Source organism: Pinus tabuliformis, chromosome 5_1, assembly GCF_031772625.1.
Source record: "Pinus tabuliformis cultivar Carrire ecotype Pingquan chromosome 5_1, CPIR1, whole genome shotgun sequence".
Taxonomy (NCBI): Eukaryota; Viridiplantae; Streptophyta; class Pinopsida; order Pinales; family Pinaceae; genus Pinus; species Pinus tabuliformis.
The window spans coordinates 740,725,768-740,741,669 of record NC_142305.1 but is presented as its reverse complement, the minus strand read 5'-3'; the positions used below and the strand labels follow the sequence as shown (position 1 = coordinate 740,741,669).

General features: G+C 37.6%; 1 protein-coding gene across 1 annotated transcript in view; it reads left to right on the top strand.

Annotated features, from left to right (window-relative positions):
* Nucleotides 1-15,902, top strand: part of EMB2753 (tetratricopeptide repeat (TPR)-containing protein) — a 333,581-nt gene that overhangs the window by 272,420 nt on the left and 45,259 nt on the right. The window contains exons 13-17 of the mRNA XM_089432854.1: nt 9,042-9,096; nt 9,201-9,296; nt 9,935-10,063; nt 10,286-10,368; nt 10,543-10,773. Coding sequence (XP_089288980.1) covers nt 9,042-9,096; nt 9,201-9,296; nt 9,935-10,063; nt 10,286-10,368; nt 10,543-10,773 — 594 coding nt within the window. The remainder of the gene's footprint in view (nt 1-9,041; nt 9,097-9,200; nt 9,297-9,934; nt 10,064-10,285; nt 10,369-10,542; nt 10,774-15,902) is intronic.

The following is a 15,902-nucleotide window of genomic DNA, read 5'->3' as shown; positions in this document are numbered from 1 at the left end:
CAAATTTTTTCATCTGGAAGGTCATGATCCTAGTGATCCTAGACAAACGTTGCATCAAGGACTATGCCTTGAAGGTAGTTGTTGAGTCAGTCGACGCTGATCCATTGAAGAAGTAAGAGGAGGCCTAGGCTAAGGCCAAGTGCATGATCCTAGACAGGGTCAAAGATCATGTAGTACCACACATTGTTGAGAAGAACACAACAAGGGAGATGTGGGAGGCGTTGACCACCTTCTATCAGGGATCTTCCATCCAATGAAAGATGCTTTTAGAAAATCAACTGAGATAGTACCAATTGCAAAAGGGAGAAGAGATCGAGCCCTTCCTTCTCAGGTTGCAAAGGATTCGCGCCCAGTTGACTTCCGTGGGGTCTACACCAGATCCTAAGTTCATGGTTAGGACTGCCCTGAATACAGTGACTGAGGATTGGGAGACCTTTGTCCAAAGTATCTTGGGTAGAGCAACTCTCCCCAGTTGGGAGGAGATGTGGGCAGCTCTTCGACAAGAGCAGCTCAGGAGGATGACCAAGACAGGGAGTAGCGGCAAGGGAGCCCAAGTCAAGAAGGAGGATGTAACTTTCGCATCGTCGGGACAACAAGTGCTGTAGAAGAGGAAGAAGAAGGACATCACCAAGGTCAGGTGCTTCAACTGTGGGGAACTGGGACATTATGCCACTCAGTGCCCCTGGAAGAAGGGAAACGGGGAAGCTTCTGAATCGAAGGCTGCTCCAGCAAAAGTGGACAAGGTAGGCGAGGATGCCGATTGTGCCATGTGTGCTCATGCACCTCTGGAGAAGAGGTGGGGCGACATTGAGTTGTAGTCGGGAAGACTACATGAATGGGCAGGATCCTTGAGGTGCCCAAACTCTTGGATCACATGCGGCTACGAGAGCCCTTAACAACAGTGTAGCAAAATGACGGGTGTCAGTGGGTTCGAGTTGTGATGGAGCGACAGTGGCAGAGCTAGAGTGCCAAAGTCTGAGACAACACAGTGGATGTTGTAGCAGTGTGAGAGGCACATAGCAGTTTGTAGCAGCGCAGTGGCAACTAAGGGTGGGCATAGATTAGTAGTAGAGGTAGCTTCAAGATCACGAAACATCCACACTGACTAGGATGCCAATGTTTGGGTGAAGTTTCAGTTGCTTACTTCTCAACAACTGAGTTGCAGTGCAGCAGTTAGCAGTGGCAGTGCTATGGGCAACATGATGAAACATTTTGAGAGGGAGCTGTAGTACAGATGTAGCAGTGACAGTGGCAGAGTCATGGGCAACAATACAGGAAGCAACAGTGCAGTGGATGAAGGGCAGCAGGCCAAGCATCAACAACACAAAGGACTGATGCAATGGATCAATGTGATGCTTCTAGTTGGGAGTATTGCTAGAACACATTCCTCACTAAGAGCGAGTGTTCATTTTGGGTAGCATTGGATGTGCTCTAGCTTCGAAATTTGGTGGAGGGGCTAGAACACATGAGATCTCCAGAACCCATAAATTGTTTGGATAAATTCCACACGAATGAGGAGTTATTAAAATAATTAATATTTTTAATGGGTTCCTAAGTCTAAACTTAAGAAAATAAAAATATTAATGTCTATTAATAAAAATATGGGTGAGAAGGTTCTAAGTGACGAGGATCAAGCTTGTTTTAATCTTAGCCGTTGATTAGAGATTAGATCACGACCGTTGATTCATCACCATGAAAAGTATAAGAGGAGGCTTGAGGGTCCGTTGGAGATACACCAAGAGATCAAAGTTTTCAATATTTGTGGGGGCGTGGTTTGCTGAGAAAGTCGAGGTAAGTGATCTGAGTTGCAGTGGGAGAGGGGCAGTTCGACAAAGAGATTTTAGTCCAAGGCTGAGAATACACAGCAGAGAGGTAGAGTAACAACAAGAGAGACAACGCAGCTCCAGAGAGGGTGACACAAAAGCTAGAGGGGCTGATGCAGTCCTTTAGAGGCGGTGTTGGGGTCTTTCTGTGGGGCTGATGCAGTCCTTTAGCATATCGACTTCTGAGCAAGGGAGGCTCACTAGTAGGGTGACGCCACTCCTAGAGGAGGTGATGCTGCTCCAAAGCACAGCTTGGAGCAGCCATCGCTGCCCAGTACTGGGACCAACAGTTGTCATCTATGGGGTTTGATCATCCAGTTGTTGGAATTGTCAAAATATCTCTCTCCGGATCGAGGTACTTCTGCCAGGTTTTTTCTCTGTTGGGTGAGCCAGATTTGGCACCCTATAATATAAACCCTCCATATGGCTGCAACAGTCTTTCCGAATTTGGTTTTTCTGGGGATGATTGCCCAATAATAACTGTGTCCCTTGTGTGATTATCTCAGTTTATTTCAGTTCATGATCCATATGTATGTGTAGGTTGCAATAGTGTTTTCATCACTCTTTAAGTAATTAAATAACTTGTTAAATGTAAAGAACAAGTGGGAGATGATAAACTAGTGATTGCAGTAGGATTTCTGATGTGTAGATTCAGAAATTCTGACATAACCTTGAGATCTAACTTTAGACTCAATGTTGTGTTGTTATTATTATTATTATCTTGGGATGGAGGGTTCTTAGACATTTTTATTACATTAATTTCACCAACTGTACCCAAAAATTTCTTCAAATCTTCTTCATCAACTTCTTTATCAAGACCACCTATAAAAATTTTAGATTGCTTTTGTTTCTTCCTATCCCTTAATGGGGCAAGAATGTCATTAAATTCATGTTTATCATCTTCGATAACTATTGTAAATGCAAATTCATCATTATTTTGTTCTTCATCCTCCTCTTCTATAGGCTGGCTTTTTTCATTCAAGTGATACATAGGGTATTTTACACTCTCAAAATGTTTAAAGTGACCTGCGTTATGACAACTACTGCTAGACAACTTATGCACTGCATTTACCTCCTTTTTCTGCTGCAAATCAACTATATTGGATATTGACTTAACTAGATCAAAATCCACGATTTCCTGGCTTGCAACATCAATTTTGTCATCTTCTTCAACAGTCTTATCTATGTCACCTTGAAGAGTTCCTAATCCAACATGTTCAAAATCTTTTTCCATGTTAGAACATTCTTCATTATTAGTTTTCTTCATGTCAATGTCCTCCTCCATTGCAAACGCTGAATAAGTTTCAAAAGTCTAATTATTTTGCAAGTATTTCTGTCATTTCTAGTAATAATTTTCATTTAGTCATATGGTCATAGTCTCAGGAATATGTTCCCATGATTCCTGGACCTAACACTTAATGGATAGAATATGCAGTGGTTAACATCCAAAGGACCATGCAACAGTTAATGTCTAGAGGGTCGAATGGATCTGATACCACTATAGCAACAATTATTGTTTGTACTTAAAAATTATTTGTACACAAAATGTATCGTAAATAGTATGTATATTGATAAGATGAATAAAATGAATAGGATGATCGAACGTTACAATGTGGGCCCGCTTTTATACCTAAGCAGATGCCTTTATGAATGGACATATCCTTTAGACATGCCTTTCCATTTAACTAATGACTATTTAATTAATCATTACTATGATTATTTATTATTTATATTTACTTATATTTATTTTATGCATTACCTCTTGGGATTGGAGGTGTGGCAATAGCCAAGAGAGATGTTCCTTGGGTAAGGCAAGTGCAATTGAGATTTTGAGGAGATTTAGGATGGAGAATTGCAGGCCCCTGAATATACCTATGATCATCAACTTGGAGAGGCTAAGTTCTTTTGAGGGTGATTTGGTGGAACACACCTTGTACAGGAAGTTGGTCAGGTCATTGTTGTATTTGGTCAACATTAGGTTGGATATTTATTTTGCTGTGAAGTCACTCAACCAGTTCATGGTGGAGTCAAAGAGGGTTCATTTGGTAGCATCAAAGTATGTGCTCAGGTATCTTCATGGTACAATGGAGTATGGACTGAGATATGTCAAAGTTGGTTGAGTGGAGTTGCAAGGCTATACAAATTCAGATTGGGCAGGGAGTGCAGTGGATAGGAAGAGTACTTCAGGTTGTTGTTTGAGCTTGGGATTAGGTATGATCTTATGGTATAGTAGGAAGCGATACTCAATAACACGTAGCTCAACTGAGGATGAGTACATGGCGCAAGTCTGGTGAGTTGTGAGGCCATATGGATTTGCAAGATGCCCTTAGGATTATTTGGTCTTGAGATGGGGCCCACTGTGATTCACTATGACAATTAGAGTTGCATTAAGCTCTCTAAGAATCCAATGTTTCATGATAGGTCCAAGCACATAGAGATCAGATACCACTTCATCAAAGACAGGGTCCAGAGAGGTACTATGAGATTGCAGTACATCTCGATAGAGGAGTAGGTAGAAGATATTCTCACGAAGCCTTTAGTGATAACGGAGTTAGTGTTTTACAAAGACAAAGTGGGGGCAATAGAGAATCCCTTCCTTGCTAGGAGGGAGTGTTGATTTGTAGCTTCATAAGGTCTTCTACATTGGCTTGGTGTCTTAGCATGTAGAAGATATTTGATTGCCTCTTTAGGTGTTTTCTTGGTGGAGTAGGTGATTTATGATTTCTTTCCTATGGCTAACTTGGGAAAAGTACAATAATTAATCTAATTAATTATTATGGACTATTAGGTGAAAGTTCTAAGGATAAATAATAAATTTTGTAAGTGACTTAGATATAATCTCAACTGTTGATCTCAAGTGAGGCTTAGGATTTAATCCTAGCCATTGATCACTTAGGATATTAGGGTTAGGGGTTTTGGCTTAATGAAATTATAGAATCAACCTAAGGGAGAGGTAAAGACACACAATTGTGGAGGAAACAATTTTCTCTAGAGCGAGACACTTGGCTAGACTTAAGAGGAGTGAGGAGAATTGCAGTAGGGAATGTCGGGAGAAATTTCAAGGAAGTCGAAGCTAAGGAAAGAGAGGGGTTGAGTCAATTGAAGAGGATGACTGATTTTTTGGAGGAGGGTCAAAATATCCAGAGGCTGAGTTTGTCAAGTGTGCAGTGGTTGTACGAGGTGAGAAGAAAGGGGCCGATTTGCTAGTGAGATAGGTTTAACTCTCCATGGTTTAGTTTCTTCAGGAGGGTTGATTTCCATGGGTCTATTTCCTTGAGATCGATTTCCTAGTGTGGTTGAGTTTCGAGGCTCCCAACAATTGTATTTCTCTATGTATTCTATGTGGTTCTAGGTCCATATTTTCCTAAGAAATTTAATATGAAGGAAGATTTTGTTTGGTACAAATTTGTTGTTGTAGTGTGATTGATCTCTCCATTTTATTTCCACTGCGTTTTTTAGTTAATAGCCAAAATTTCATCCTCATGGTCTAGGCCATAGCCATTTTAGGTTTGGCATGATTGTTGAGGATTCTGATTTATTCAAAATGATATTGTCCACAATATTCGTATTCTTCATTAGAGGGATTTATAGACTTCCTCAATGGATATTTGTATGAAGAGGTCTACATATATCAACCATGATGTTTTCAGGTTTCAGGGAAGTAGCATTTGGTCTATAGAGTGAAAAAGGTTCGATATGGTTTGAAATAAGTGCCTAGGGCATGGTACATCAAGATTGATAGTGGTACAAACAGAGTTCATTATCACACAAATATTCAAAATATCTAGAATATGAGAATATCCATCATAGGACAAATAATGTATATAAAATGTTTGAGTAAAGTGATATGATGATTGTACAATGGGGGCTTGTTATATGTACCTAGGTGTGTTTCCCTTTCATTAATAGTCATGTCCCAACTAATAGACATGTCCTTTCCTAATTATTAGTTATAATTTTTAAGTATAATTATTGTTATTATTAGTATCATTATTATTTTTATTATTTATTGATATATTTATGTTCATAACAGATAGATAGATGGATAAATAGTGGTTCTAGTGGAGTCCTTTATATTCAAATGTGCATGTCAAACTAGTTGGTAATGATATGATCCCTCTGGTCATATCTGTAAACAATATTATTATTATAGGTAGCGAGCGTTGATGTTTGTAGCTCAGGAAGGTACTGCTGCACATACTTAATTGTCTAGGCATGCAATAAGTCGCCCAAAGTCTCCTTAAGACATTTGCCAAAGTGTGAGCATGTTGCTAATGTAACTTAGCCTAAGTCTAACTTAGGAAAAACACATTATTAATTATGTTAGCTAATTGAGCTAAAGAAACATAGGAAAAGTAAAGTATTTACCTTAGTGACTATGTTTTAATCTCAGTTGTTTTTCTCAAGTGAGGCAAGATCTAAACTCAAATGTCAATCAGTTTGGAGATTAGGGTCAGGGATTTAGCTCAATGTAAATTTATAAAAGCAAGGTTAAGGAGAGTAGAGAGACACACAATATAATAGGATTAGCCATTGAGAGAGGGATTTTCTCTAGTTAGGAGTGTGTTATTCAAATGTGCCAGGTCCGAGTAAGGTATAGCAGTGTAGCATAGGAGATCTAAATCAACCAAGGAGATTGATGGTAGATCTAGGCCCTAATCTGCGGGATTGGATCTAGGGTATGTTGTAAGTTTATTTTCCTCAGTTGGGCTATTGTCCCGAGAAGGGAGCCCAAGTACGTTTTGAGTTATTAATGAAGAACTGTTGATTGAGTAGAATCTGTTTGTGTCACTTGTGATTTAGATTGGTTGTGAAATTTTGCTTCTGCTAATTGTGTTAAGAACCTAGCTGTGCATTTATTTAGTAGATTTGTAATCTGCTAGGTTAATAGAATGCTGGGTTTCAGGTTCAGGAAAAAGTAACAGCTAGGAAAGTGCTATAGAACAGCTCAAATCCAATATGAGCAAAACTTTTGACATGACTCATCTAGGCTGCCTACACTATTGTCTAGGTGTAGAAGTTTGGCAAACAGGTAGTAATTTCGTTTTCTCACAAACAAAGTATCCTAGAAGCTTGCTTGATAGGTTCAGAATGTTAGATTGCAAAATCTTGTCTATGCCTATGGAGAAAGGGTTGAAAGTTTCAGCCATCACGGAGACCAATGCAGTTAATTAGTTAGTGTACAGCCAACTATTGGGTAGTTTGATATATCTTACAACCACTAGAACTAATTTGATTTTTGTTGTGAGGTTGAGCACTGGACTATAGTGAATTGAATATTGGGATATGTGAAAGGGACATTTGACTTTGGCATTATGTACAACAAAAGCAAAGAACCTAGTTTGTATGGGCATACAGATTCAGATTGGGCAGGTTGTATCGATTATAAAAAATCGACTTCTTGATAAGTTTTCAGCATTTGCACTGGTATGTTCACATGTACTAGAAAGAAACATGCAATAGCTCTTTCATTGAAAGAAGCAGAATATTGAAGAGCAATGAAAGGAGCATGTGAAACAATTTGGCTCAGGAGGATGCTTTTAGATATGCAGATACAACAAATATTGTCAACACCCTTGTTTTATGACATTCAAGCGGTGATCAAAGTTGCCAAGAATGTAATCTTCCACAAGCAAATATGTTGATGTACTTTGCCACTTCATTAGACAACTTGTAGAGTATGGATCCATTGACCTAATAGTACTAGCCCACAAAGGACTATAGACATTCTCACCAAATCTTTGGGTCTTGAAAAATATATAAAATTCTATGATATGCTTGGTGTATTTTGTAGATTGAACATTAACAGAAGGTGAGAAAGTTAATTTTATCTTATAATGCCCAGTGAGATATTAGACTCGGTTATTAATAAAGTCAATTTGACTTCAAGTTATTTTATGCTTTTATGTCTTATTTCACTTTATTATGTTTCTTGGTCTGACCCACAATCAGAAAGTAGATTGACTTGACTTGCTTGTAATCCTAGATAAGAAAGCTTTCACATTCCCATTAATATAATACAATATGGAGAATCTATCCTTGTTCCAATATGTGCTTGATTTTCATATATTGGGCTTGCCCTACTCATGCTTTGGTTGGTATGGAGATTGATAAAGATGGGGAAGGATGGGCTCCCATCTAGATCAAGCATTTTCTCACTCCGATATATAGGAGTTGGAGGATGGGTCTACGATGGGATTCCTGCAACCTTGAATTTACTGCAAATAAAAAGCATATCTTAATATAGAGGGTGAGGGATAGGTTCATTGCGGCCAAAAAAAATTACCTAACAACATGATTAGGGCCTTTGTCTTTTAATTAGGGCATTTATGTAGTTAAAACTAAAGCTAGGGCCCATATGCCAGGTGAGATCTTCTGGTTTGTCCATATGGGCTCTGTTATGTGCTAACCTGTCCTGTTGCTGCACCATTGTGGCATGCATCTTCTTATCATTGGAGCTCTGTACCATTGGATCTTCTAAGATTTATCCTAGGTCATCAGAGTGGGTGCATAAATGTTTATCATGCATGCATTATGTGAGAACAAATCTTATAGTAATAAGCCCCATCCCTTTGCCAATGTATTGTCACTATTCTGTTGGAGTTTATCATACTGTTAGCCTGCCATTCTAAAAAATTGTCAATTGGTACCTGAATAATTCACTCTTTTCATAATTATAACAGTGACTATTCATTTGATCTTTAATAATAGATAGCTTAGGTTTCTGGATAGTCCTTTATGATAAAAATCTACTTATCACTTTACTGATGTGAGAATATCCTGTCACACCCCAATGTTTATATGGACTTGCTAATAATTGTTGTGCATTTTATGGCCTTATATATATCCCATTTCCATGTGTCATATCTCTTCCATCAGAGCTAAAAAATATGCCCTGCTGTTTATTCATATGGCTACCATGTGCTTTTTGTTTCATTCATGCATCAACGTATATAATGAACTTACTTAACTTACTTAACTGCCCTTATCGTAGTGGCCTAGTATAAATGATATCCACTCACGATTACTGACAATTTTCTGCAATAACTAGATGTTTCAACATGCTTGTCTATGAGGGAAATTCAGGATGGAGACAGAGTGGATTAAAGTTAAAGTAGTATGACACTATGAAAAATCAAAATGTGAATGCTTGTATTGTTTCATGCCATTTTGTGATTATATTTACAATGGATTTGACACTGCTCCCTCCAAATACAGGTCTCAGAAAGAGCCACCATCAACACTTCTGTGGACTCTCTTTTTGCTTGCCCAGGTTTGTTAGGAGTCAGGACTAGTTTGCTTATCTTATGTAATTCTATGATGCGTCCTTGTGGCAGATTCATGGTTAACATTCATATGATGTTGTTTGATTGGTAGCATTATGACATCAGAGGGCAGCATGATTTAGCTCTTGCCAAGATTGATGAGGCTATAGCACATACACCAACTGTCATTGATCTTTACTTGGTGAAGGTGATCTTTACATATTGCTCCATGTATTGTTTTGTTGACATGTTTCTGGTATCATATTAATTTTGAAATGATTGTTGGATTTTAGAGCACATAAGGATAACAAGAAATTTGATAAATATGGACTCATAAAATTTATGCATTTATTACATTGCAGTCATTTGATACAATGGGGTGGATCCCATTTTATGCTATGTGCTAGGTAGTTGTGCTACCAGTACAACCTAATTTGCTTATTTTATAATATCTAATTCTCAGTTTATTGGTCACTTATATGAATATGATTTTTACATTAGATTATAAATTTTATTGGAGCATTATCCTCTGACAATTATAAGAGTTGCTCTTTGAAAAAATATCTGCTGTTTATGTCTTCTAAATTATCGACTAAATTGGAAATGATCAGGATAGAATACGAAACTTGAGGATGGATTCCATTTCTTTCAAGTAGCTTCTTTATGATTTTTTTGATATGCTTCCTCGATTTGTTGTGTTTTTTAATGCTTGTTAATTGTCTTCAGGGAAGTGCCAGGTAGTTGACTACCTGTGTATGTTTTAAGTATATGTATATTTCTTTTGAAGCATGATATGTACCATCATTCATTCTTCTCAAGTCCTAAGAGATGTGTGTTTGATAACAGGGTAAAATACTTAAACATGCAGGAGATCTAGTGGCAGCTGCAGCATTGGTAGATGAAGCCCGGTCTATGGACCTTGCAGATCGATTTCTAAATAGTGAATGTGTTAAGCGTATGCTTCAGGCAGATCAGGTATTATTGATGCATAATGGAAAATGGATACTTAAATGTGAAGTTTTCCTACATGGATAGGATCTGTGGAAAGGGACAATTTAAAGGAAATCATTCCAAGCACGAAGCTTTCTGGATTTTTAGTTTGTCATCGCTTTGGGTGCTTAACCATTTTATATAGTAAATTGCTTTTTTAATGATTGTAAAAAGTACCTAATTTTTATAAAACCATACTTTTCAAAGGTGGATTTGGCTGAGAAGACAGCTGTGCTGTTCACAAAGGACGGGGATCAACACAATAACTTATATGACATGCAATGCATGTGGTATGCTTATATTGTCAAATATTATCAAAATATATCTCATGTTTACCTGTATAAACAAAATAGTAATCCAAATATTGAGAGGCAGTTATTAGTACATTCTACCTCTTGTATCCTTGGTGATATAGAATTTCTTAGCTGTTCTCTTCAATTGAATGGTAAACCTTATTGGAGCAGGTATGAGCTGGCTTCTGGTGATAGTTATTTCAGACAAGGTTCTCTTGGTCGAGCTTTAAAGAAGTACTTGGCAGTGGAGAAACATTATGCTGATATGACTGAGGATCAATTTGACTTCCACTCTTATTGCTTACGGAAGATGACCCTTCGTGCATACGTACAGATGTTGAAGTTTCAGGATCGTCTACATTCTTTCCCTTTCTTCCATAGAGCTGCAGTTGGTGCCATTAGGTTAGTTTGTTGTTTCTGTCAGTGAAGTTCTAGTTAAATTCTTACATGTCTTTATGATCCTATATTGGTAATTTGGTAGTCATTTACTTATACATGGTCACTTGCTCTGGTATAGAACTGGATGTTACAGAGACCTATGGAACTAGACCTTGCATTCATACTGTTGAAATTTTGAAAGATTTTAAATTTGATGTTCTTGAGCATTCAGTTCTTGAAGACAGGATAATATGTGATAAATTTTATTGCTGAATGAGAAGCTGTCTTAGCTTTCAATCTGTATTATAACTCTGGTTGTGGGGTATCCATAGTGGAAGTCAATGAATTTCATATTGATGCTAGGCTATAAGACTAATAAGGTTGATCTGGTCAAAGGTTTATGAAACCCATATTGATGAAGCATAACCCATGAATTTTCGGCACTTTCCCATTTTTCTAAGATATGGACATTGAAAAGTGTGGGGAATTTTGCGCTGCAGATTAATGGACATTAAAGGAGATATGCATTATCCACTAATTTTGGTAATAATTTAATTCTTTTGATCAATATTTGCTGGATAACAAGGTTGATGCTGGAAGCTGCGAAATTGAATGCTCGGGTAATAAAATTTTTGTATGGAATGGCTCGTCATTTTTGGTGTTGGAATGTGAAATATTAGAACTTTTTATAGTCTTGGCCGTTATTACAAGGATAACATATTTTTTCAATTAAATTAAATTTTTATATTTTGTTATATCTTATATATTTATTACGTTTGTTTTACCCTTTATATTGTTTTAATCTCCTTTGATTGTTTGTGGTGCGAAGCAAGGAAGTTAAATTTCATGTACATTGGGTTTTGTGATGCCAATGGATAGGTCCAATAAGGAAGGGCTTGTGTTTGGAATGACTCATTACTGGGTTTGAGGGTTCTCAATAGAACTACTCTACAAATTTTCCAGTCCATTTTCTGCTAAGCAGTTTTGGGTTCAAACTGAAGCCACCATTAATCTTCACACTGATGTTGGCCTTAGTGGGGATGCAGTGCATCGACAAGATAGTAAAAGTTGTTCTCAAGAGTTAGTGGGGATGAAAATTATCTTGGGGTATTTATAGATGGATTTTAGGATATTGTAGAAACATTAAGCATATAATGATATGATCTTTCATATTCGTAAATTCGATGATATAATGAAATTTAATATTTGTTGTACTAGTGACTCTCTATCAGTCTCAATTTTTGTATTGTGGTCGGTCTCTTTTATTCTCCCCAATTGGATTTGTTGATGCACCAAAATGAGGATACTCTCTTTTCTATAGAAACACAGAAAATGAGTGAGAAATCACTTCCATAGATTTCAAGGAATTCAAAGTCCTTTGTTGGAAGAATTGGGTTCTTCTGTGGTAACAACATTCTTCTTCTCCTTTGGACAACCAGCAAGCCAGCAGCCCTACATTGCTCAGTACATGATGATATGCCATGATCTTCCACCATTTGTACTGATTAGTCACCTCTCACCATCCGACATTCCTCTTGAAGAAAGGTGTTTCATCATTCAGTAGGTAATTTAATCATCTTGCACTCATGTGCTTGTACCTAATGTTTTGGGCATTCTAACGTGGATTATGTAATGAACAAAGTTTGTTCTATGCAGTAATCTTCAGAACACTTGGTAGACGAAGACATCCATTGAGGATATGAAATATATATCTATTGAATAGTTATAACTTAAATACACTTATTCCTGACTGGCATCGGTCTTATTACAATTGATGTTCACTGGCGTTTTTGAATGAGCCATTCTCATTTTTTCATAGACTCTAAAGAAGTAGTCAATGATCAGTGCAACCAGACTATGTGCCTTGGCCCCTAACATAAAACATCATTAAATTTCAATTGGAAAACTAAGAAACTTAAAAACGAAAAAATGATAAATCTATTTAGTATTTAGTAAAAAACAGCGTGCTTACAATTTTGTTCACATTTCCTTTATGAGTTCAAAGAAGAAATTCGTCCTGCGCTGCTTTAGAAAAACATTGTGTTTACAATTTTGTTCACATTTGCTTTCTCAAAAATCATCAAGGACACAACCACTCCATCAAAGTATTAAAACTAAGACCCAACTGAATTAGACCGTGTCTCTTTTGAATATATCCCAAGGGATGAAGCTAAAGGGACAGGCATAGTATTTGGTGCCGAATCCCAATCGATGGCTAAGTTGCTACCTCTACTTTAACGAGTTGATATATTTATATAATTTAAAAGCAATGTACATTGATTTATTGATTTCTGCTTTGCCTATGCAATTCATAAAACTATGATCAATAAATTTCAAATATCTAAAGTGTAAGATTAAATATTCTACTAGTTATTAATTTTTCTATTTTATTATGGAGGTTTAAACTTTATATAGTTATACATATTGTTGAGTATTTCTGGAATAAACCATGTCAAGATTTGAAATGTTAATGGGACATCCACTGTTCATAAAGGACAAAAAAAACAATAAGGTAGGAAGCAATTTGAGTGAAATATTGAGGATATAAAGTACAGGAAGCACCAACTGAAAACACTCTCAACCATTCTTGCATGTAACATTTTCAATTCTCACTTGGTCAATAAATTTTTATCCATGTGTAAACTTTTCCATAGTAAAAAAAGTCAAATATGCTAATTAAAATTTGAATCATAGCTCAAAAATCGACAGACACATTGTAACAAATGAAAAGGCTCCAGAAAAGAGAAGCGCACAACAACAACTAATGTATCCAAAGAACACTTTGAAGCAGAAACCCCTGAAATGTAAGATGGGTACCAACATCAAATAATTTGAACACACAACTTTTATAATATTTACCTAGGTCCTGAACAACAACACGTGAGCCTTGATCCTTGCACACAGCACGACGTCAATGCTTGAGCCTTGAACAACGTCCCTCGGTGCTCAGTGCTCAGCCACGATAGTGGCAGTGTCCCTCAATGCTTAGTGGCTCACCCATGATAGGGGCAGTGTCCCTTAGTGCAACGTCCACAACACACAAAGAAACTCAGAAATAGCGGCAATGTCCACAACACACAAAGAAACTCAAAAATTCTGATTCGAAGGGTTGGCTTGACTGACTAGAGCAGGACATTGTTTATATAGGAAAAGGAATACAAACTTACAAAGAATTGGCCCCAAATGGAAAAATCAGAGATAATTTTCCCACCAATGATTCATGCCCATTTCTTCCCAAGCTTTTTCTTGGGTTTTTTCCCAATGGCGGATACTCGTAGCTTTGGAACGTGTGGGAGTTCCCATCCATTGAGGAGCGTCTATAGACGCTCCTCGATGGATGGGAGCTCCCACACATTCCAAAGCAACGTTCCCAAGCAAAACGAGTACCAAAAACTCCTAATTCTTGATTGCAACGCTCCCATAAAGCTCCAGTGTTCCTGCAGAAATTTTCAGCCAACTCCCAAGCTCCCAAGAGCGTTGGAGCATGGGGTACTTTCTCTTCAATCGCTGGGAGCAGTACCTATGCAACTTTGTCTTTTTGTATTTTTTATATACCATGTTTTGCTCGTGTAGCCCTTTTTTTTGGTTTGGGGGGTGGGGGTCACATTTCTAAGTATTCCCATTTTGGAAACTTGTACACATTTCCACATTTTGTCCAACTTAGACTCGAAGAAATAGAAGCGTTGCAAGCTTGCTTGTGATTAGGTGAGTTTGTATTTTTTCATGGGAAGAGTATGGGTTAAATTGTTTGTTATGAAAGTTGGCATAGAAATAAACCTTACAAGCTAGTGTGAATGCATATTGAATTCATTATTTGAAGTTACTGTAGGTCAACATTGCATAACATATTTAGTTCAAGATAAAATAGAAGGTCCTTCCATTGTTAGGGATTATGGCTGACATAAACTTATCCAGAAAAGACATTCAAGAAAGTGCCTCGTGAAGGTTGTTATAGAATGCATTGTTAGATTCTTAGATTTGTATCTTCTTTTAATATGGAGAATGAATAACACAATCAATAAAGTTTTAACTGACATCAGTGACTTTGGCAAGAATACATGTTTTAACTTGTCATTTATCAATGGATGGTTTATATGGTGCCATTGTTGACGCTAAAATCTGAACTGCTTATAAGCAGTGCTCCATGGGGATGTGTTCTCTATGCCCCAGGGTCAAGGGTTTGCTCCTCACACCTCCCATGTTACCGGGACTTGGGGCCACCTGACGAAACATTTGGCTATGTGCCCATTCTTGGCGAACATGAGGTAATACACAAGGAAACATTTCTCTAGTGTGCAAGGCGTTCTTCAAAAAACAGGGGGCCTTAAAGCATACCTCCTTGAAAATTGGGATGCTTGGGTGCCTGCTCCCCCCTGAACCTTTATCTCATATTCCACTTGCAAACTAATTTTGTCTATCTCATTGATGATCCCGAGACTTCACGAAGCAGGTGGATGCAGATGGCCAGTCAATGGGATCGACTCCTTGATGCTCATTTATTTTCAGTGGTCATTGTCCATTGTTAATTTTTAGCTGTGACTTTGAGTCTTGATTCTTGACACCGATGGCCTCAGACTGAGTCTTTGACTTATCACTCTACTATTTTTGAGTAATTCAATTTACTATTTAAAACTTTAGAGTCTACTATTTTGCTTAGTACTATTTAGAATGATGAATCTGAATAAATGTATTTCATTTTTGAAGATGGATCTGAATTATGTTAATATCTATGTTGCACGGGTTCCCGAACCCGAGGGTGGGGTTCTCGACCCGTCCTGGATTCTCGTCCCCAAGTATCGGATTCGGGTTCAGGTGCTTCTGAGAAGAACCCATAAGAACCGGGTTCTTTTATGAAGAACCGGGTTCTTCATTAAAAAAATCTAGGTTCTTTTGGCTTAACACGTACGAAGAACCCTACTGATGGGTACTTGGAAGCCCAAAATCGGGTTCTTCTGGGTTCTTTGGGGTTCATTTTAGTTTTTAATTAATTTAATGGGCTTCCCCTAATATTCTAGGTAGCTAGTTCTTCATGTTGCGAGAGGAATTGGAGTACTTATGCCTTTATCCATTTAGTAAAGAGAAATATGTTGGGCTCAAAGAAGGCAAAGAACTTAGTTTACGTTCATAGCACACTTCGTATCATATCTCGAAAA